The 24,372-nt window shown below is 43.1% G+C and overlaps 1 protein-coding gene across 6 annotated transcripts in view; it reads right to left on the bottom strand.

Moving 5' to 3' along the window:
* The window catches only part of AGRN (agrin), a 713,847-nt gene that overhangs the window by 661,015 nt on the left and 28,460 nt on the right, over positions 1-24,372 (bottom strand). For all 6 annotated transcript variants that reach the window (XM_077458091.1, XM_077458095.1, XM_077458096.1 and 3 more), the window contains exon 2: positions 20,351-20,612. In XM_077458091.1, the coding sequence (XP_077314217.1) occupies positions 20,351-20,612 (262 nt within the window). The remainder of the gene's footprint in view (positions 1-20,350; positions 20,613-24,372) is intronic.

The raw sequence follows: 24,372 nt of genomic DNA, 5'->3' as shown, positions 1-24,372 counted from the left end.
AAACCTGCAAAAAAATGGGCATTTTTTTAATGTGAACTTATCCTTTAACAATGTAAAGTATACAGAGTGTCAATAGGGGGCACTATTTCTGCACAGCACAGTAGAAACCCACAGCAACCAAATAAAACTTTACTGGTTTGAGGCCGGGTTCACACTATACTACACGACAGTAGTACGACTTTCATCCTACTTTGCTCTGCGACATCAGTCCTACATCCATCATGAACAGGATACTACTTTGATCCGACTTTTCAGATAGTTTTGATTGGTCAAAAGACAAGTCGTACTAACACGCAACGGGAGGGGCTACAACAGGGGGCAGAAAATAACACAATGTCAGATGCCAAAGTCGGATGGTTCGGACAAGGATCCAACTTTGATCCTATTTCAAAAAAGAGAGAACACGGGGTGGGAATTTTTATGAAGCACGAGAATGCAAAAGAGTCATATTGGTGAACCTGCTTGGATATTAACCAGAAGTTACAACCGGATAAAAACACATGTAAGCATGTAGTCAAGGTACAATAGTACAATAATAGTACAGTGCATAAAATCTTCAAGACAGTGTCACAAAATATAACAGGTAATATCCTTCCAGAGTACACCAAAAATGGTTGGGTAAAACAGTAATAATAGAGAATACTTGCAGAACCTATGACCTTATTGATGCTTAAAAAAGAGGTATTGGAAATAAACTGGATATTCAAGTAATATAACATAAATAATGGCAGCTCAACGCGTTTCGTGGCTGGACGGCCACTCATCAGGAGCAGGCACAAGATGGATCTAAGCCCCTGTACACACGGTCGGAGATTTCGACAACCAAATCCGTCAGATTTTGTCCGTCGGATCTTGTCCAAGACTGTTGCATACACACGGTCGGACTAAGTTGTCCAAAAGTCCGATCATTCAGAACGTGATGACGTAATTTCGTTACGATGGGACTACATTCAGGCTAGTAGCCAATAGCTTTGATGTAGGAATTTGATCTGAGCATGCGTGGCACTTGTTCCGATCAAAAGTCTCTACACATGATCGGAGTACGTCCGATCGAACCAGTTGGTCGGGAAATATTTCCAACAAGTTGGAAAATTGGGTCCGACGGAATCAGTCCGATGCATACCACACACAGTCGGATTATCCGACAACACGGTCCGATAGGACACATTCCGTCGGAATCTCCGACCATGTGTACAAGGGCTAAGGGTAAAAAAATAGCTTTAAATAATGAAAATAATGAAGTTATACAAAAATTGTATAATGGTGGGGCAGAAAACCCTACAACAAATATGAATAAACCCACCATAGTTCACATGATGGTGGCGTAATGGTGAGTCCCCTAAATTACCCGAACAGAACCCCCTATTTCAACAATAGTCAATGGGCTGAAGTAGGATCAAAGTTGGATCAAAGTAGTATAGGGAGCATTTTCATAGGGAAGAGTTTCCATAGGGAAACATTGATCTTCACACATCATGCGACATGAGCTCCCAATGTCGGAGGGTTTGTCGTACCAGTGTGAACCCGGCCTGAATGGACAACAAATATCCACATTTTTTAGGACAAGCTCTTCGGGTGGTGTCTCTTCTTCAAGGTTCAATCAGTTCTAATGCACAAAATTTTAGCAGAATGTTAAGCAGGACAATTTCTGAGAATAAAAAGCAAAAAAAAAAGTGCACTTATATGGCTTCAATCACCTCAAGAGTGCAGAACATAAACACATGGGTGTATTAGCAAGGCAAAGTGCAATGTAACGTCAGTGTACAATCTGATTGGTGGCTTACAGCTTACTTTATGTTCGCTGCTATTGCTGCACTTTGTACTGTCTTAGTAATTAAATCTAACAGTGGAAATCCCGGATTGCGTCTAAGGAGTGTATTGTATAAACTGCCTTCTCCTTCGTGTGCGCAGATTTCTGAATAAGTCTGAGATGCTGGGATAAACACGTCTCAGTCGAGGAGAAAGACCAGGATTTGTCACCTAGCCCGTCCTCTCCTAATTCACCAGTTATTACCCTCATTTGTAAAAGGCAAAATAAAATCCAGTCTAATAATGTCACTCCCCTGGAGGCAGGAAAAATCAATACAAGAAGTGTCAAGATTGTGAGGAATAGATGGCCATTGTAAAATCTAATGTTATTACAGATAGATGATGACATGTATCATGGTCAGTGCTACAGATCTGACACACGCAAGCTGTGCTAGGATTGGAACCAGGCATGCTGGGCCTTGTAGGCACCTGACCACATAGGGTGTTGGTTATCACCTTCTATAACAGGGGTCTCAAACTGGCAGCCCTCTAGCTGTTGCTAAACTACAAGTCCCATGAGGCATTGCAAGGCTGACAGTTACAAGCATGACACCCACAGGCAGAGGCATGATGGGACTTGTAGTTTTGCAACAGCTGGAGGGCTGCCAGTTTGAGACCCCTGTTCTATAAGCTGAGAAACTGCCTGATTATTACAAACATTGATTGAAATTACAATCATCTTGCATGAAAGCCCCAATAATTAGAAGCAATGATTGAAATTTCAATCATTGTGCATGAACAGCTCAGTAATTACAAGCAACGTTCCGTGTTTGAGCATCACTTGTGATCATTTGGCCATTTTTGCACTCCTAGCAGGCAAAGGCGGCCTCTAGCAGTTGGATGCTTTTTATTGCAAAATCTCCCTAAAAGCATTCCCAATTCCTCTTTCCATCCATGTAGAAATGTGAAGGAAAAAAATATCACAAGTGCATCGCTGTCAACACCAGGTGGGAATTTTGGTGGTCCCAAACTTTCAAACATGTATATATAGGCATCTCTCTACCCAACATTCTTATGCAGGCCATACATGGTCGAATTTCAAACTCATTTTCTTTTCAAAATCAGAAAGTTTGGCCGCGTACACACGGGCGGACTGTCTGCCCAACTAAGTCAGACAATCCGACAGACAGTCCGTCCTACTTTCGAATGAACGGACTTGACCACACACGATGAACAGACAGTCCGCCGAAAGCTTGCGCGATGACGTGTACAGCACATACGACGGGACTAGAAATACGACGTCCAATACACTGCAATGCAACCTTTCGCCGTGTAAATCCTTTCTGAGCATGCGCCATACTTAGTCCGTCAAACTAGTCTACTCACGAGCGGATTGTCCGCTGAAACCAAGTTTGGACGGACAATATTACGGAAATTCCGAAAGACTTAGTCCGCCAGACTGTCCGCCGAAAAAGTCCGCTGAAGCCCACACACGAGTGGATTGTCCGCTGAAACACGTTTCAGCGGACCAAGTCCATCAGACAGTCCGCCCGTGTGTACGCGGCCTTTGTCTTGTTTGTGATCCGATGATGCTACCATTAATTTTCGAAATTCGGCTGACCAAACCTTCAATTTCACCTGTTGCTACAGAAAAGAATTTGTGGCTGGGAATCTTCTTTTCTCTCCGTAAATTTTATTTTCTTGCACATTTTTTTCTTATTACATTTCTCGAACGATTCTCCCATCATTGATTAGAAAATAGTTTCCAACATGTCCGATTCCTCAAATTTGAATTGTCGCTCGAAAATCGGCTGTTGCTGCAGCCCACTAATGGTGCAACATTCGTATGATAATTCTTAGATACGATTTTCGAAAGAAAATTCTTACAAAATTCAAACCGTGTATGGCCGGCATTAGAGGGATTTGGTGCCCGTCTTTGACCTCCGTCCCTTAGCCAAAGTAAGTTCAACAGCTGAATATGTTAAAACAGCGGGCCATATAAACGTGAATTGGTTTCCATTTTTATTTTTTTTATTTTTATTTGGCATGTTATGGAGAAATTCCTAAAGCCAGATGACTAGTGTACCTAAAACTGATGGCTGATATTTACGTTTCTACTATTGTGTTCAATAAAAGCCAAGTAACTCCTAGCATCTAGATTGGCTCATTCTAGATTATTTTGTTCAACCCACAGATAAGGGATTTCATTTTGAGAACTTGAAAATATTTGAGAAGAAAAAGCCAATGAGTTCACAAGGACCTAATTACCTCACCCTAGGTACCAAAGTCATGACAATAGATTGTCGAGTCTATGACCTTTAGTCCTAAAGCTGGGTATAAACGAGTAGAATTTCAAATGAAAATCCATTAAAAAAAAAACGCGAAGGACAATTCTCAGAACATACCAATTTTATCTGAATGATTTTGTTTGCTTTTCTAACATTCAATTTTGTAATGAACAGACTTTACTAAACGGAAACCACATTACAGAGCTTTGTGCTGTAAATCGTGACTCCCATGTGTGGGAGTGATGTCATTGCAGCTTGGCCATTCAAAGGACTGAAGGCCTCAAACCCAGGAGGAAGACCAGGTGAAGATTGAAGCCCTGTTAGGGGTGACAGTGCACCACCGGAGGGCTTTGTTTCAAGGCAAGTTAGTGCATGCATACTAGCCAGGGCAGGACTTACCATTGGGCTTGACTGGGCTCAAGCCCATGGGCCCCGCCGAGATACATAGCCGAGTGCACTCCACTCACAGTCACACCCAGTCCCGACCTATGATGGACATAACACAGGGACTGGGTGTGACTGTGAGCCGAGCACTACTCTCGGCTCTGCGAGAGGACCCGAGAGCCGCCGAGATACACAGGACTCTGTATCTCGGAGGCGTTATTTTTAAACTTTAAGACTGCAATGACAAGGCTACACTGACAAGGCTGCAAATGACACTGCCAGGCTGTATTGATGGGCATTTAAATGCAAGTTTTTTTCCTTAAAATTCCCTCCTAAACTTGGGGTGCATGTTATATGCCGGCGCGAGTTGTACGCCGATAAATACGATAATGTATAGAAGGTAGGGCCCGAAAGGGACTCAAGCCCAGGGGCCTCCACCACCCTAAGTCCTGCCCTGATACTAGCACATTAGGACTTTACCTCCACCACCGGGGGGCTTTGTTTCAAGGCAAGTTATTGCATGCATACTAGCACATTAGGACTTTACCTCCACCACCGGGGGGCTTTGTTTCAAGGCAAGTTATTGCATGCATACTAGCACATTAGGACTTTACCTCGCAGGTTACTTTTTTACTTTACGTCCGCATTAAGCACCTGTCCCTCACAGAGAGCTGCATATATTCCATCTGGTAACTATTTCATCCCCCACAGGGCAGGTCACTGATTGACAATTCCCACCGAGGTCTAACAAGAACGACACAACTCTCTACATGGTGGATATACAACTTGAAATAAGCTCCTTCCTGTATTATTGCCACTACAGAGGTTGATCATAGGGAACATAATTAGAGGCATACTTTGGTTTATGTGTTTAAGTTTTTATGTACTGTGTTTTTCAATATACCTAAAGAAAACAGTAATAATGTTAACAATAGACTTAAGCCTATTATAACAGATATGTAACCCAGGATATGAGACATGGAACAAGAATGTGTTGGAGAGTAAAAAAATCTCAGATCACAATTCTAGGAATTTGAAAAGTCAAGGCAGCCTTATTATGTTGGGGCCTTCATTTGAATGGAATGGTAATGTGCACCTTTGGACAATCACGTCCCTCCAGCTATATTATCACGTTTACCATAATCTTACAAGTACCAGACACAGCAAGCCTCAGCCATTCATCGTAGATCTTGCTAAAGCAGCCCCAAGAACCCATTTCCCAAAGCATTTAAATGCTTAACATCAAGATTCCCATTATATTCAATAGTGCCCATTCACACCTAAGCATTGTACTGCTTGAAGCTTGTTGCTTGAAGTCACATGTTATTGGCCCCATATAGACAATGAAAACTCCTGAAAACATATATAACGCATGTTTTCTGTACAATTTCTTCCCTTACCTCCTCCTTTGCTTTGGCTAAAGCAAAAAAGCTCAAGTGTGAAGAGGCTCGCAAAACTTGTGTACAATCGAGCACAAAGGGCTCCAAAATCCTCTGAGCGTGAATGGGTGCTTAATTGTCTGATAAAGATAAAGGCCCATATGCAGCCTGGTTATAGTCCAAAATGATATCTGATGACATTATGCCCTGAATGGGTTTCTATAGATTAAATCTAGTTGCAGATTAGATGAACTCCAGGAATTATCTGTATTGCATACTTACACTGGTCCAGCTTGGCACAATGTAAAGCTGCTTTCACACTGGGGCAGCGGGTCTAGAAGCAGTAAAACACCGCTAGCGGGGCGCTTTTAACCCCTGCTAACAGCCAAAGGAAGGGTTAAAACCGACCGTGTTGTGGCGCTACCGACCCGCAAGCGCACCGCCAAAGTGCGAGAGCCGAGACGCAATAGAGGCAATTTTTAGCGCTAAAATGCCTGAAAACTGCCTCAGTGTGAAAGGGGTCTTCGTATGCAATACTCATGAATGATGGACTTCTGGAGAAGCTGGAAATCACTGTAGCAGTCAGTGCTACTACAGAGATCGCTGTGATCTTCTGAGTTCTGCTCAGGTTTTATGTGAGCGGCTGCCCCACTGCACACTGACTATCAGGGGGCTATTCACTCAGCACTGCCGCCATTCATATAATAGCCTATATTATTTTCAATAAATACTGGGTGTTCTCTGGTTGGATTAATTGGAGAGGAGAGGCGGGGTCGTCACAAACTCTACTTTGTCCAATCAGAGAATACCTTGTATTTATTAAATACATAGAAGGTGTTCTATGAATGGTGGCAGTGGCCAAGCAAGCAAACCCCAGTGGTCAGTGTGCAAGTGGAGTTGTTGCTCACATAGTAAAAATTCAAATTGTACCGGTGCTCAAACCTACTCCCCTTTTATCCTTTAATTTTATAGGTGCGCTGCAATCCCAATCCAATTCCCTCACCTTATGGGTTACAAGTGAATGTACAATATATATTGGAGGATTGCGCCTCCCACTCACTAATCCCCCCAACCAATATTGATCATTTTGAGTAAGCAAATCCCTAAGCATATTTAATTTTGTATGAACATACGGACATTGAGGAATTGCTAACCAGAGAAGTGCATTGAGGATTGGTTATCCGTTGAATGAACCGAAGGCTTACTGGTTGGTGACATCTGGTGAGTGGCCATTCTACTAGGTGATGGTGGCACAGACCTGTTTTTTTCTTCTTTGGTGGCACGTGCGGATTATTCATTAGAAGATGAATGGGGATTGAGATGACACAGTTGGAGTTGTTGAAATAACCATTGCATATGAAGGGCTATAATTTATTCCAAACAATAATTTTGCACATACATTTGATGTTATAATACATTGTTTTGTATATACTTTGGGCAGTTTATATGGTACCAAGGTGGCACAGTGATCACTTAGTGGGCTAAGGCATTTGCTTACTCAAAATTATCTACATTGGTTGGGTTGATAAGTGAATGGGAGGCGCAATCCCCCAATATAAACTGTTGCTCACATAGAATCTGAGTATGACCTAGAACAGGGATCTCAAACTGGTGGCCCTCCAGCTGTTGCGAAACTACAAGTCCCATCATGCCTCTGCCTGTGGGAGTCATGCCTATAACTGTCAGCCTTGCAATGTCTGATGGGACTTGTAGTTTTGCAACAGCTGGAGGGCCACCAGTTTGAGACCCCTGACCTAGAAGATCACAGCTATAACAGATGTAGTAGTGCCTACTATTACAGTGATTTCCAGATTCCCCGAAACTCCATCAGGTATGAGTAATGCATACTTACATTGTGCCAGGCTCAACCAATATAAGTTTGCAATGCAAATAATTCCTGGAGTTCAGCTTGAATGTACAATATAAACGGTCTTGACCTCAGTTAAAAGAAACAGTGAAGCTCATTACACATTATGTATCCAAATCTAGGAAACAGACCTTCAGCGCTGAAGCCAAACATTAGGACTTCATCAATACAACTAACGGGAAACAGAAATGATGAACTCTGCAGCTCTCCGCAGTCTTGCCGTTTATCTACTCTTCTTCACAAAGTGCTTACATCCACCCCAGCTGTGTCAATGTATAGAATCCAGAGTAATAACACAGACGGGGATATTTAGGGGATGCATAGTTTGGATCATTCCGATTAACACGGTGTTTCAGGAGATTTCACGCACTCTACCCCCACATTTCCCATGAATGTATCATTACAAATCAAGCTGTGCACACCATGTACCATACGGCCCCTGTGGCTGCTCAAATACTTATTTTACGATTAGCTTACTGGCCTGTAGGTGTGCAAGGAAGAATGTGAACACAATGACAGAGGCAGATTAGCTGTTTTTACAGCTGAACATCAAAGGCTATACAGTAGAACTGTCTCCTACATACATGGATGAAGCAGTTCGCTTTGAGAGATCATCCAACAGTAACGGTTATACAGCCTACCAATTCACTAAAGCCCAACAGAGACATGAGGAGGAGGATTGACCTTGGAAGTAAACTGCCAAGAGATCATAGGCATGCCATAAATTGATAAGTATCCTTGCTTATCTTTGCATTGGCAATGGGGAAAAACTAGACTTGGGATCTCTCCTGGTTTCATCCTGACAAAGGAATGTCAAAAGGTTTAAGATGAAGTTCAACCTATTGATATTTAGCCTTAATTTCCCACTCATTAATGTGCTAATAAAATCATTTGAAAGAAATAGGTTTTAATTACATCCCTAAAGTTAAAGTGGTTGTAAACCCTTACAGACCACTTTTTGCTACAAGTAAGCTTAAAATAAGGCTTACCTGTAGCTACCCCAGATATCTCCTGAACCTGCACGGTTTAGGAGATATCCCTGTATTTGCATGTGCCGACATCATAGCACGGACACAAACTAAAGCAATGGTACGTATGTGCCATTGCTTCAGTGAGTATGCCATTACCGCGCACATGCAATGGAATGACGTTATCGCGGCTCCAGCCAATCATAGCGCCGGAGCCGCGATACCCAGAAGTAACCTCCGGGAGTGATGTCACCAGCCGGTGCTGTGTACGGGCACCAGGTGAGCATTACAGCCTTTGTCTTGCAGGTGTTATTTTATTTATTTATTTATTTTTTCAAAGTGGGTTTACAACCACTTTAAGACCCCTTTCAACCTGCAAGCGATTTTCAGGCGTTTTAGCGCTGAAAATAGCGCCTGAAAATCGCCTCTCAAGCCTCCCCAGTGGGAAAGCCTGAGTGCTTTCACACTGGGGCGGCGTGCTTGCAGGATGAGAAAGTCCTGCAAGCAGCATCATGGGGGCAGGTTGGGATCGGTGTATAAGATGCTCCCAAAACGTCCTGCCCATTGAAATGAACTCCCTTATTCTTTCCTTTTCTCTGCTGTTTGCATCCATGCCCACAATATCACAGTTTTGTCTACAAAACAGTGATACCACATTAAATTTACTCTGTAGTTATTATTTCTACCCTACTTAGATACATACATAATTTTATTACAGCTACTATTACATCCGTGGCCTATGGAGCATTTCAGGATACACCTCACTTCCACCCTCCTCTCTCGCCTAGTCTGCCCCCTGCCGGACCCTGGTTTGGTTGCTGTTGGTTACGCCTCTTCAGCTCCCGGTTGGAATACTTTCTGCCGCTGCCTATATGGATCGGTGCCTTGGACTCATTGTCCATATTGTAAGTATGTAGTGCCTCTTATGAGGCCACATGCTTTCCTTTTAACCAAAATTACCATTGAATGTTATATCTTACTGCTACCTACTATTTTTTTTAGATACCCTGCATACACACCAACTCCTGAGGAAGTGAGCCGAGCTCGCGAAACGCGTTGAGTATTAAGTTGTATATGCATATGATCTATTTTTACTACTCTAAATAACATGTCAATGGTTAAATAATGCTTGATGACGTTACTTTGCTTATGTTCATTTAACCATGTTTTTCTTGGAATCTGAATAAAAATATTTTTATACCTATTTGAGATGACCTATATGACCAACTCATTTAAAGTCCCATGGGCGAATTTGTTTCTATGATTGAAATGAATGGGCAGCACTGCCAAAGCGCTTAGGAAGCTCTGCAACTCGTTGCTTTAGCAGCGCTTTTCAACCACTAGCGGGCACTTTTAACCCCTGCTAGCGGCCAAACAAAGGGTTAAAAGCGCCCTGCTAGTGGCCGAAAAGTACAGCTAAAACAACGGTAAAGCACGGCCCCAGTGTAAAAGGGGTCTTCTCCCAGTGATACCATCACTGGGTCTTTGTGCTTCTCTGTGCAAGGCAGGTAGATCATGACTGGAGGGTTGGGGCCCAAAAACATTAAGCTATGGTAACATCCTCATGTGATGCTGACTAGAGATGAGCATAGATGTCCTTCAAACTGATTTTTAACCTGAACAACCTGCTTTTTTGTAGTGCAGTAATGCCCCATACACACGATCTGAGTTTTCGTTGGAAAAATCTTCGATGGTTTTTCTGATGGAATTCCGCTCAAGCTTGGATTGCATACACACAGTCACACAAAAGTTCTCTGAACTTTTGACAGTCAAGAATGTGGTGACGTACAACACTATGACGCCGCGAGAAAAATGTAGTTCAATGCTTCTGAGCATGCATCAAATTGTTTCCGAACATGCGTAGGACTTTTCCACGTCAGAATTGCTACAGACGATCAGAATTTCCAATCGGAACTTTTTCTGTCGGAAAAATAAGAGAACCCGCTCTCAATCTTTTGCTGCCGGAAATTCCGCTACCAAAAGTCAGATGGAGCATACACACGGTCGGAATTTCCAACCAAAAGCTCTCACCGGACTTTTGCTGGAGGGATTTCCAAACGTGTGTACGGGGCTTAAGCAACAGGCCAGGTCATTTCTCCGGGTCACGATCCAGCTTGCAGCTCACTGCAGCACAAAAGAGCAGGAGTTTTGAAGATTGGGTAAAGCACGGTACACATGTTAAGTTTTTATTTTTCGTTCAACCCAGTGGGCGGGCGAAAAACAACTTGGGAAGCCTCTGTACTATGTAATGTTAGTACAGTGATCTCCCCCGCTGAGCTATTGCGTCCTGGCAGTGTGACTGCCCCCTGCCAAACACATTTGTCAGCACTCGCAGCCATTGGCTGCAAGCACTGATCGAATGCCGATTTGATACCAGTTTTCCAGCATGTTCATTTGACAGAAGCCAGTCATGAGACCAGCTTCTGTTGGGCCTGTGTGTACAAATGCTTGCCCAATGTCAGACAGTTTCTACTGTAACAGGACCTTTAGGGATTAGTGGACGTCCAAGTTCATATCTAATGCGGAGCCACAATGACTGAAATCCAATTGATAAAATGGGTGCTCCAGAGACCGTAAGGCAGCCAGAAAATAGGGAGGGGGGTGCTATCTTAGCTTCAAATGCACACTGTTAGAAGTTTACAGTGTGCAGTGAAATCAGAGTCAGTAATTTTAATACAGGAGAAGTACGAACGTACAAGTCTGAAGAGAAGGATTTAGTTTGCTCTTACAACCGCTTAGTTTTTGTTCTGTGTATCCAACATAATTTTCATCTGTTTGTTACATACTGCATTTCCTGCGAAACAAAAGGTTGAACACTCCAGGATCCAATGACATAAAACCGCTTGTTCTTTATTAGAACATTGAGGCGGAAGCCAATAAAATAAAACAAAGCAGAGTTTGCTAAGGTTACTCCTGCCCCTCCTGTACAGCTCACATCTACCTGGCCACGAGTAACCTAGCAAACTTTGCTTCATTGTGTTTTATTGGCTTCAGCCTGGACTTTTAATCGTGTTCTGTGATAAAGACGTGGTTTTATTATAATGGATCCTGAATGGTTCAATCCACCTACTAATGTACAGCTAACCTTACCTGGTGTGGATTCTATTATACTACGTATGGGTAGAATGGTAACGTTTTCCTTTGGTTATTTTGTCAGTAATTGTGATACGGATTGTTTTTTATTGCGTATATTTTTTTAATATCAGCAATATTAGTAGGGTCTCATTCAGGGGTCAAGTCCTGGGAAATAAAAGTGTGGGAACTCCCACCCAAGATCCACTCCCCCACCAAAAAAATAAAATAAATAAATGATACGCTCATATGCATATATATTGCACAGAAAATACAGTGCAACATTTATTGTAAAGTGCCAGTTTACAAAAACAAAATAAGTTAACTTGTCAAACTAACAGAATAATCACCACAAGAACGCAGGGGGACAGTAGCAGAACGCAGGGGGACAGTGAGGAAAACTGGGAGGGGGACAGTGAGGAAAACTGGGAGGGGGACAGTGAGGAAAACTGGGAGGGGGACAGTGAGGAAAACTGGGAGGGGGACAGTGAGGAAAACTGGGAGGGGGACAGTGAGGAAAACTGGGAGGGGGACAGTGAGGAAAACTGGGAGGGGGACAGTGAGGAAAACTGGGAGGGGGACAGTGAGGAAAACTGGGAGGGGGACAGTGAGGAAAACTGGGAGGGGGACAGTGAGGAAAACTGGGAGGGGGACAGTGAGGAAAACTGGGAGGGGGACAGTGAGGAAAACTGGGAGGGGGACAGTGAGGAAAACTGGGAGGGGGACAGTGAGGAAAACTGGGAGGGGGACAGTGAGGAAAACTGGGAGGGGGGACAGTGAGGAAAACTGGGAGGGGGACAGTGAGGAAAACTGGGAGGGGGGACAGTGAGGAAAACTGGGAGGGGGGACAGTGAGGAAAACTGGGAGGGGGGACAGTGAGGAAAACTGGGAGGGGGGACAGTGAGGAAAACTGGGAGGGGGGACAGTGAGGAAAACTGGGAGGGGGACAGTGAGGAAAACTGGGAGGGGGAACAGTGAGGAAAACTGGGAGGGGGAACAGTGAGGAAAACTGGGAGGGGGAACAGTGAGGAAAACTGGGAGGGGGAACAGTGAGGAAAACTGGGAGGGGGAACAGTGAGGAAAACTGGGAGGGGCAACAGTGAGGAAAACTGGGAGGGGCAACAGTGAGGAAAACTGGGAGGGGGACAGTGAGGAAAACTGGGAGGGGGACAGTGAGGAAAACTGGGAGGGGGACAGTGAGGAAAACTGGGAGGGGGACAGTGAGGAAAACTGGAGGGGGACAGTGAGGAAAACTGGGAGGGGGACAGTGAGGAAAACTGGGAGGGGGACAGTGAGGAAAACTGGGAGGGGCAACAGTGAGGAAAACTGGGAGGGGCAACAGTGAGGAAAACTGGGAGGGGCAACAGTGAGGAAAACTGGGAGGGGCAACAGTGAGGAAAACTGGGAGGGGCAACAGTGAGGAAAACTGGGAGGGGCAACAGTGAGGAAAACTGGGAGGGGCAACAGTGAGGAAAACTGGGAGGGGCAACAGTGAGGAAAACTGGGAGGGGCAACAGTGAGGAAAACTGGGAGGGGAAACAGTGAGGAAAACTGGGAGGGGAAACAGTGAGGAAAACTGGGAGGGGCAACAGTGAGGAAAACTGGGAGGGGGAACAGTGAGGAAAACTGGGAGGGGGAACAGTGAGGAAAACTGGGAGGGGGAACAGTGAGGAAAACTGGGAGGGGGAACAGTGAGGAAAACTGGGAGGGGGGGAACAGTGAGGAAAACTGGGAGGGGGGGAACAGTGAGGAAAACTGGGAGGGGGAACAGTGAGGAAAACTGGGAGGGGGACAGTGAGGAAAACTGGGAGGGGGAACAGTGAGGAAAACTGGGAGGGGGAACAGTGAGGAAAACTGGGAGGGGGACATTGAGGAAAACTGGGAGGGGGACAGTGAGGAAAACTGGGAGGGGGACAGTGAGGAAAACTGGGAGGGGGACAGTGAGGAAAACTGGGAGGGGGACAGTGAGGAAAACTGGAGGGGGAGTGGGGGGAAACGGCAGCAGAACGGAGGGGGAGCATGCTCACTGTAACTAACAAAGTGTGTGTAACACACTAACCTGGAAGTTTGTCAATGACTCTGGCGGACGGCAAACTCCCGGCGGACCTCATGGGTGGGAGGACTCGGAGGCTCAGCTCAGGAGAGGAGAAGTTGAACAGGAGAATTCTGGCAGCTCAGAGTTGGGCTACACTGCTGGCAAAGTGCTACAGCGGCTCCAGAAGTAGTCGTGGCGGCCCCCAGGACTGTCTGGCACTGACTGGGCAGTGGGCACAGGCTGGATCCTTACCAGCAGTAAATGTGGCTCTGTCTGGTGTGGTGTCTGTGGCTGGCTGCTCTCTCTCGAAGGCGCTGCTCAGCCTAGCAACCAGTTACGTTGCGGCTGCTAACAGGAACTGAGTTCCTATTGTGGAAAAAGTACAGGAACTCCGTTCCCATGCCTTCCCGCAGGACTTGAGCCCTGGTCTCATTCTAAGAAAACATATATAAAATATCCAGAGCAACTGTCACCAAAAAACAAAAAAAAAAACCCTGAAGGTCAGTGTAAAAATAGTATGCATTTAGCTTTTTTCTTTTCTACAATTGAATACATAATGGTTATTATTCCACAATGCATTCAAAATGTTATTTAAATATGAATAGATGAAAGACTGTCAAAAGGCAAACGGCGTGCATTGCAGGACACCACTAAAATGCAGTTATTGCTTTACAATTAAACACGGCTTTCCAATAGTAAACAGGACTGCTCAGTGTGCCCCTCCTTGTTAATATCAATTTAATATAGCAGGCGCTGACAGGGTCTTTAGACTTTCAGGATATATATCCTCCCCTGTGAATAGCACTGCAGCTAAATGTGATCAGCAATGGCCTGCCACGCGTTGCTGGCTATCAGAGCTAATGAAGAGCTTTGCCATCCAGCCTCTTGACACTGCTGGTATTAAGATTCGTCCCGGGAGAGCAATCAGCAAGAAAAAGACTGAATTATACAGAAAGGAGACATCTCCTTGTCTGAACATTGTGAACACCAGCCACTTACAGCTGAGGCCACCTGGTTTGGGGAACTCAGGCTTTGTGACGAGTCAGGACTGCTAGTGATTAGTACCTTGTAGCTTTTGTGGTCAGGTTTTACTAGCTGCTTACAACAGTAAAATGGGAATTTAGCAATGGCCTGTCTGGTAGGAAAAATGCTTCCAGTGATGACCTCTGGATGACGGGAGACAAACTCAAAGCAAGATGGTTCTTGCCCACTATATAAACATAACTGAAGACTTTCAAGTGGAACTAAATGTAAAGCAGACCTTCACCATAAAGCTGACCATAGAGGGATTAAATCTCGGACAGTTCAGCAGGAACCAGGCAGGATTCGATCCAACTATGGGCAGGCTGACTATACCCTGATCCATTGATCGACTTGGGTACAGCCAGCAGGCCAGATTTTTAGCATGTGATTATTGCTGTTATAGCCGCTAGCAGTAATCACTGCTTCCCCTAAACCCTGCACCCTGTACACAGCACACCACTGGACTCTGCACCCTGTACACAGCACACCACTGGACTCTGCACCCTGTACACAGCACACCACTGGACTCTGCACCCTGTACACAGCACACCACTGGACTCTGCACCCTGTACACAGCACACCACTGGACTCTGCACCCTGTACACAGCACACCACTGGACTCTGCACCCTGTACACAGCACACCACTGGACTCTGCACCCTGTACACAGCACACCACTGAACTCTGCACTCTGTACGCAACGTTCTCCTGCACTCTGTACATGGCGTAGTCTTGAAATCTGCATGTGGATGGAGGGAATTTTGCTTAGCGTATGTTTGACTAACAGTTACCTACATGTTTATGCCACAAGCATTCCACAAAATATTTGCTGCTGGAACATTTGGCTGCCAAGCTGTAGGCGGTATTCAGTTAAGCTGCCCATATATACCAGCAGAATTTAGTACGTTCATATGGAAATTTAAGAGAACTGTTCATCAGAGCGTTTGATCCATCATTGAACCAACTAATTTCACCTGAAAGCCCTTAACGTTGTGTCCAGACCTGCCCCATGAATGGAATGCCAGATGTAATAAACAGGATTCTTTTGTGCCTTGACCATGTAATAATATATGCCCAATTTTTCCAAAATGAAAACTGCATTCAGAGTTTGAAATTCATTTTTTCCGAGAAAAATTTCCATCTTGCTCCCTCAAATTTTCATATTGCCACAATTGTTGGCTTGACCCCCACGGCTAGAAAATCAGAAGAATTTTGAGAAAACAAAAAAATTCTACTACTATATGTCCAGCCTAAGGCAGTTTGCATACAAGTTGCAAGTCATTTATACCCTTCTGGTGACTCTTCACATCTCTCGTAGATCTCTTGGAAAGACAAAACACAGTCTGAGCGTGAGATCCTTTATCAAACAAACCTACATAGAACAGATTTATCAAAAGCCTCACCAAAATAAAGTTCAAAGTTCTAAAGGAGGTGACAATGCAAGTTTGAGTCACAGAACCACTTCTTCATACAAACACATTGAAGTTGGCAAAACACAACACTGAAAATAAACCTCTATGTGCAAAAATTAAGATTTAAGTATGATTATACTGTAACTGGTACAAACAAAAAAAAAAAAAAACAGTTTTTAAAGCATCACTAAACCCACACCATAAAAAAACTATCAATAAATGGTGTATTACATGCTGTTCATACTTATTCAGTCATTATAAGATTCGTTTTATGTTAAAAACCTGGTTGATCCTCTGCTGTTCTCTATCTCCCCCCTCTGTACATGTCTCCAATTTAGCTAGAGATTTTGCAGCTGTGGTGGCAACTCTGCACATGCTCAGTTTTCAGTGAGTTTCTATGCTGAGCATTTCCTCCCTATCAAATCTGAGCAGCCCATGTGACTATAGAGTCACACATGTGGGTGTATATACAGTGGTAAATTACAGCCCACTACCTCCCTCCTCCTCCATGCCCATTAACCAGCTAAACACACTGAAGATTAACAGAGGCTTCACCTTCCTGTTATTCTAAGGCACAGGCTGGAGGGGGGTGAAAAATACACCCACACCATATTATTTCCACCAAAAAAATATATATATTTGTAAGACCATTTAAAACAGTTTATTGATATTATTTATTTTTACTTTGTATTCCAAAGGCTGGTATTTTTTTTTGTTTTGTTTTTATATTTTGAACATGTGACCGGCAGCAGCTTATGTTTCCCTGCCGACAGGCTGGGAAAGAGCTGGGTCATGTGAGCTGTATATCGATTAGAAAAAAGGTACTTCGATTTTTTTTTTTCAATTAAAAGAATCAAAGTGCCATCATCCACATACAGAAGTAGAAGGGACAATGTAAATTAAACAGTGTGTGTTTAGTATCACTTTAACCACTTGCCGACTGGCTCACTCCATTGGCAAAGTGCTTCATTCCAGCGAATCACTGTATGGGTACAGCAAGGGCAATAGCAGGCGAGTGCGCCTCAAGGTGGGGCACCCGATGAGCTTGGCTGTCGGTCGCTATCGCGTGCATGAGAGCAGAAACAGGGATTTGTGTGTGTAAACACAAATCCCTGTTTTGTCAGGAGAGAAAAGACATATTGTTTGTTCCCACTAAGTAGGAAAAACTATATTTCTCTTCCTCTAGTCAGCCCTATCCCATCACAGTTAGAACACACCCAGGGAACACACATTTAACCCCTTGATCGCCCCTAGTGTTAACCTCTTCCCTGCCAGTGACATCTACATAGTACACAGTGCATTTTTATAGATCTGATCGCTGTATAAATTTCAATGGTCCCAAAAATGTGCCAAAAGTGTCCGCAATGTCGCAGTACCGCAAAAAAAAAAAAAAGCGCAGATCACCGCCATTACTAGTAAAAAATTAAAATGCCATAAATCTTTTTCATAGTTTGTAGGCACTATAACTTTTGCGCAAACCAAGTAATATATGATTATTGCAAGTTTTTTTTACCAAAAATATGTAGAAGGATATATATTGGCCTAAACTGAGGAAGAAATTTGTTTTCTAAAAACATTTTTTGGGGAGATTTATTATAGCAAAATGTAAACAATATTTTTTTTTTCAAAATTGACACTCTTTTTGTTTATAGCACAAAAAAAAACTGCAGAGGTGATCAAATACCATCAAAAGAAAGCTCAATTTGTGGGGAAAAAAAGGACATCGATTTTGTTTGGGTACAGTGTCGTGCGACCGCGCAATTGTTAGTTAAAGTGACAATGCCGTATCGAAAAAAAAGGCCTGGTCACTAAAGTGAAAGTAAACCCATCGATTTAAACAGTTAAAAAAAAAAAAAAAAGGCATGCCGGGAATGCTAACTGCACATTGGCTGTGCTCTCAGCCAAACTATCAAACCATTCAATGATTGGTGTCATAACGAATCACATGTGCAGCACCATAGCAGTTGAAGATTAAACAGAGGCAAAGATGGCAGCTTCCTTGGCTGAAAACGATAGGGGAGTTTACTTCAACTTTAAGCAGCCAAATCTTCCGGTGTGTAAGTGGTTAGACTTTCATTCACCAGATGATACTAGGATCAAGGAGGACAGTAGATTTTAACAAAGAGAGCAGCCACTGGGGGAAGGGACACTTTTCATTCAATATAAGTACTGCCCATTGTGCTAATCAAATAAAAAAGGTAACTAAAACTAATCTTTAGGCTTTAATTCATTTTTTTATGGGCAACATGCAACCCTAGAGTTTTATTTTTATTTTTTTGGGGTGTTGGTAGTTGGAGGATCTATCACCTGAAATAACATTTTTGAATAACTTATTTGTTTTACTAGCTTACTGACCCAGCCAGGGTGTCTAATCAGTACACATATACATACATACATACATACATACATACATACATACATACATACATACATACATATATATATATATATATATATATTATATATATATATTCTGGGCTCTGCTACAAGGACTGTGCTTGCTTATTATGCCACATTCATTCGACAGAGTAACCACGCAGCAGCGGCCAGATACGAATATTTATTTATTACAGGTACTTATAAAGCGCCATCAATTTACGCAAACCAGTGCAAGTTTCATCAGTTCTACAGCATGCAGCTATACCAACAGTAACTTCTGATCAGTTGATAATGCCAAATAAAAAAAAGGCACATTGAATATATGTTGTGTGCTGTTATTAATATTTATGGTGCCTTACTAAAATGCTCTGAAGGTAGCCTGCAGTGTCATGTTAAACAAATGCGTTCCCAGATACCAAATGGGTGTGCAGATTGAAGACATGTATATCATCATATACATAAAACTGTGGAACCAACAAATTTCTTATTAAGCATGGACGAAGGACAGCGTGAAGATCTGGGAAGGTGATTTACAAATCCCGTAATCTGCAAGTGTCGCTAAGGAAACTGGTAAATCAACATAAAAACACAAGTGACTTCATAACACCGATACACATTTTCTTGTTTGTCTGTGTGCTAAGATATAGAGGTGTGACCTTTGCAATGACCTTCACATTTTTTTCCATGCGTTACACTGACAGAGACCATCTTTCTTCTTGAAATGTCTAAATGTCAGGAACATGTTGGGAGTAAATGAAAAAGAGCAAAACAATGAAAAAAAATAAAAAATGGAAGATCTGGTGGTTTTAAAAGGACAACATGATATATAGGATATTGCTTATAACACAATGTAAAAGGTAATTGCTGCTATGTAATCCAAAACAACCAATCAGATTGCAGTTTTTGAGCATCCTTTTGGTCACAGATGGTGCAGTATGATGAATCTTCAATGATAATTAAACTGTAACAAAACTGGAGTTACCGAACATGGAAATATAGAGAAGAATTTTAAGGCCAATTTATCACACCCCTTTTTAATCCGGAAATATATATATTTTTAACTGCATGTGCCAATGGTGAAGGGCTTCAAAAGACGGTAGTCTTTAGGACAGTGATGGTGAACCTTGGCACCCCAGATGTTTTGGAACTACATTTCCCATGATGCTCATGTACTCTGTAGTGTAGTTGAGCATCATGGGAAATGTCGTTTCAAAACATCTGGGGTGCCAAGGTTCGCCATCACTGCTTTAGGATCTACCTTTCTAAAGCTACCATAAAACAGTAGACTTTTGCTGTGAAATTAGTACTGCAATTCAGAAAAATTGTTCGCCAGAGTATTCGATCTTGCTATCAATGAACTTATAAAATTTCTTCCAGACCCACTGCTTGAATGGAATCCTGGACTTACTAAACAGGCTTCTTTTGTCCCTAGCACACATGCATTACAATACATCCAATTTTTCGAAAAACCTAATTCACATTCAGAGTCTCGTTCATTTGACAAAAATGTTCCATTCTGTTCCCTCCAATGTTCTTGTCACTACAGTCGAAAACAATTATCTATGCAATCCCACTAACTTTGGAAATTAAAAGCAGAATTTTTTTAACCACATTCTACTGGTATATAGCCAGCTTAAACACGCCTACAGGTGATGCATTTCCCATATAAACATTATATAACAGTCATGCAGTTGGTTGTTGCGTATTTTCACCCCCACTAAAAATTATAATTTTACTGGGCATAGCAGCAACCTTTTTCTTACCAATTCCTAAGAAAAGAATTCATGGTCCTTACCTTCTACACAAGACTCCACCTCTTCTAGATTTCGCAGGGTTATCCTCATCAGGCTAGAGTTCAACATGAGCTCATTGCGGTGGGATGGCCACATGTAGCGGGGGGCAGGATTTACAAAGAAAATCCGAGTATCGCCTGTAGACACTTGATTATCACAGATGCTGGGATCTCCAAAACCTCCAACCATCACCTTGTTGCCTCCATCCAGCAGTATTTCATTTGTTACACTGTCACGTCCTTTTAAATAGCGCCAAACCCGAACCTAGACAAAGAAGTGAAAGGCGAGAAATAAAAATGTATCAGTATGAAATATGAAAAATTTGTCATTAGAATTATGCATTTCAATCCAAATATGTGCACTGCATTGAAGGAGATAAAAAAAAAACTCCATCCACCAAAAATGGACATGCAAGCCCTGTGTAGATACCAAAAGGCTAAATACACCTGTGTCACTGGAGGTACCACTGGTGACATGTCTGTGTCACTATAAAGATGTGAAAGGGGACAAATGTCCTACTACGGTCAACTTAAAAAGGAAGTAAACCTTCCCCTATTCTTAAATATCTCCTAAACTTGCACCGAGATCTTTACTGTATATTGTGGCAATGACGTAATTGGCGTATGCGCTCTGAAAGAAACACACGCCCGTGCCGTTTCCTCAGAGCTGTGAGCCGGCAGCTCCCACGTGCATGCGCTGGAGTGACATCACGCAGCTCTGGCCATGTGTCACATGCCTGGCAAAGGGGTCCTACGTGACTCTAAAAAGTTGCACTACTCTTGATGTGATCATGCATTACATAATTTGCTTGGATGTTTCTCTGTTGATCCATGGTCTGCTGGCAAACATTTTCCTTGCAACAGGAGGAGAAGTCCAAGATCTGCAGCTCCTAAAATGTCCCTGCTTTATAACTTTAAATTATATACATATAACCCAGTTACTAAAATTTCAAATAGGTTTTAAAGTGATACCAAAGAAGCAGTTTTTTTGTCAAAAACAACAAACATGTTATACTTACCTGCTCTGTGTAGTGATTTTGCACAGAGCAGCCCAGATCCTCTTCTTCCCAGGTGCCTCTGCAGTGCTCTTGGCCCCACCTTCCCATTGAGTTCCCCCACAGCAAGCAGCTTGCTATGGGGGCATTTAGACACAGAGCCGCGGCCCGGCCCCATCTTCTCTCTCTCCTCATTGGCTCCCCGACTTTGATTGACAACAGCGGGAGCCAATGGAGCTTAGTTTCTGTCTCAGCCAATAAGGACGAAGAGTCCCGGGCAGCCGAGTCTCTCGTGCAACATCGCTGGATCGAGAGGGGGCTCAGGTAAGCATTAGTGGGGCTGCTGCACACAGAAGACTTTTTATATAAATGCATAGACTGCATTAAGATAAAGGGATTATAAAGGCAGAAGGTTAACATGTTTATGTAATTTCAAAGGTTTCAGTCTTTTAAAATCTGCAGCTTTCATTAAATCAATACCTGAGAATAGTGCCATGAAGGTCCTTGTTTAAGCACTTCCTGTAATGGGGTGACAACCTTCTGTCTCCCAGTTATGCTCTTGCACTGTAGCCTTGTAACACAATGGAGACTACAAGAACATGTCTTTGTGCACATTGTGTAAACCTGATCCACTGTTGCCACCATTAGGAAATCCACCCTGAGAAATGCCGTGCAACCACCCTTGGAGCGTGTGTAGACCAGCCTTCCTCAATCAGGCTTCCTTCAGAGATTACGAGGGGTTCCTTGAGTAATGAGCAACTTCTGCTTCCCAGATAAGCAACCACTGATGCTAATAATTTTTAGCTATGTGCAAGGGGGGCGATTCCCAAGGAGCAGTCTTATAAGTGACCATGACAGTAAGTTAGTGTGAGCTGTAGATATAGTAATTATTAGCTGAGGTTCCCTTAAAAGGTTTGAAAAAGGCTGGTGTAGATGAAAGGAAGCTACAAAGAGGCCGTAGGAGGTCAACTGGACTGGGATGCACAAAGGCTGAACAAAAGTATCTAATAAAAAGATGGCAAAATTGGTTATGATACACAATGCTTTAGCAAATGTCATCTGTTAGCCCTTGTACACACGGTCGGAGATTCTGACAACCAAATCCGACGGATTTTCTCCGAAACTGTTGCATACACATGGTCGGACAAAGTTGTCGAAAATCAGACGTGATGACGTTATTTCGTTACGACGGGACTACATTCAGGCTAGTAGCCAATAGCTTTGGTGTAGGAATTTGATCTGAGCATGCGTGGCACTTTGTCCGATCAGAATTCTCTACACATGATCGGAGTATGTCCGATCGGAGCATTTTGTCTGAAAATTTTACCACCAAGTTGGAAAACTTGGTCCGTTAGATACTCCGACGGAAACAGTCCGATGTAGACCACACACAGTCGGAATATCCAACAAAACGGTCCGATCGGACACATTACGTCGGAATCTCCAACCGTGTGTAGAAGGGCTAAGGGTTTACATGCACTTTAAAACACACCTGGTAAAAAATCCACATATTTTGGCAGCAGAAAAATACATCACCAGTGCTTTTAATTCATGTATTTATTTGAATTACGGTGTCACAGATGGCCTGATCTGTGACAGATCTGGCCAGTCGTGGCAAAGCTTGACATTGCAATTCATTCAGGTGTTGACCATCAATGTAGTCAGCATGGGCCAAAAAACGGGAGTATACACTAGTCCCCTATGGATGCTGATGCATCTTTCAGACGACTGTATCCTCCTCTTGTATCTGTTGGCCTTGCAAGTCAATCAACAAAGCTCTAAAATAAAAAAAATTTAGCCACCGCCAACTAAAACTAAACAGCCTGTGCCATACAAGTGAGGGAATGCTGAAGTCTCTGCAAGACAAGCATTCCATCAGATTATGGGTGTACATGGAGTAGCAAAACTAGCTCCTTTCATGTCTGCAAAAAAATCGAGCGATTCCCGTAAAAGGCGCATAAAGCACAACGAGTTAATCATCCCTGGCTACTGTCCAGCCTTGGTTCCTGAGGAGGAGGATATAAAATAGCAGTGAATTAGCAGACGATGGAGAGAAGGGACTGCTGACATTTTCTCTGGCTATTGGGAGCACTCAGGTGTATCATACGGAGAGGGCAGGTGCAGTGAAAGGGGACACTGGTTACAGATATGAGAGTCACACCAACAGGTGGATTAGGCTCTCCCCCATCTCATTCATCAGCTCCATCAAACCCTTCGTATGATTACACATCCCACAGAGCACAACTGCCTTTGGGCTACACTTACTATCTACAAAATAAAAACTCTATACGGGGGTCGGATCAAGCCTTGGTTAAAAATGACAGATCCCACGAAGACACCCCACCCCCAATTTTCTAGGCCAAGTTGAGAGAATTATCATGCTTTTTCCTCTGGGCCTGTACCTAGCATTTATTATTTACAATGCTCTGCTCAAGTTTGCTAGCAGAGATGATTCTGAACAAGAAAATTGAGATGTTAGAGACTGGCAACAGAAGGCACTTCCTTCTAGTGACAAACACTCAAGATATGAATGAAAAAGAAGAAAACAAAATCTTTGCAGCCAAGGCTGGTCTTAAAATGATTCAATAGGTTCAGTTTAAAGTGACAGATGATAAATCCGTACACATCCACTACTTAAAGAGTTTCTTACCCTAATGCCGCGTACACACGATCGGAATTCCCGCCAGAAAAAGACAGATGAGCGATTTTCATCGGAAAATGTGACCGTGTGTACGGAATTTAGCTGTCCGAATTTCCTCCAGCCAAAAATTGATAGAAAGTTTTTCCATCGGGAAAATTGAGAACATGCTATCGGTAATTCCGATCGTGTGTATGCAATTCCGACACGCCAAAAATCACGCATGCTCAGATTCAACTACGAGATGGAAGCTATTGGCTACTGGCTATTGAACTTCCTTTTTCTAGTCCCGTCGTACGTGTTGTACGTCACCGCGTTATAAACGATCGGAATTTGATGTGACTGTGTGTAGGCAAGACAGCTTGAGCCGAATTCCGTCGGAATTCCATCGG

Source organism: Lithobates pipiens, unplaced genomic scaffold (genome assembly GCF_037356315.1).
Source record: "Lithobates pipiens isolate NorthernLeopardFrog02 unplaced genomic scaffold, aLitPip1_a1.2 Scaffold_27, whole genome shotgun sequence".
Taxonomy (NCBI): domain Eukaryota; kingdom Metazoa; phylum Chordata; class Amphibia; order Anura; family Ranidae; genus Lithobates; species Lithobates pipiens.
The sequence above is the reverse complement of the archived record's forward strand: the minus strand, read 5'-3'. Positions and strand labels throughout refer to the sequence as shown.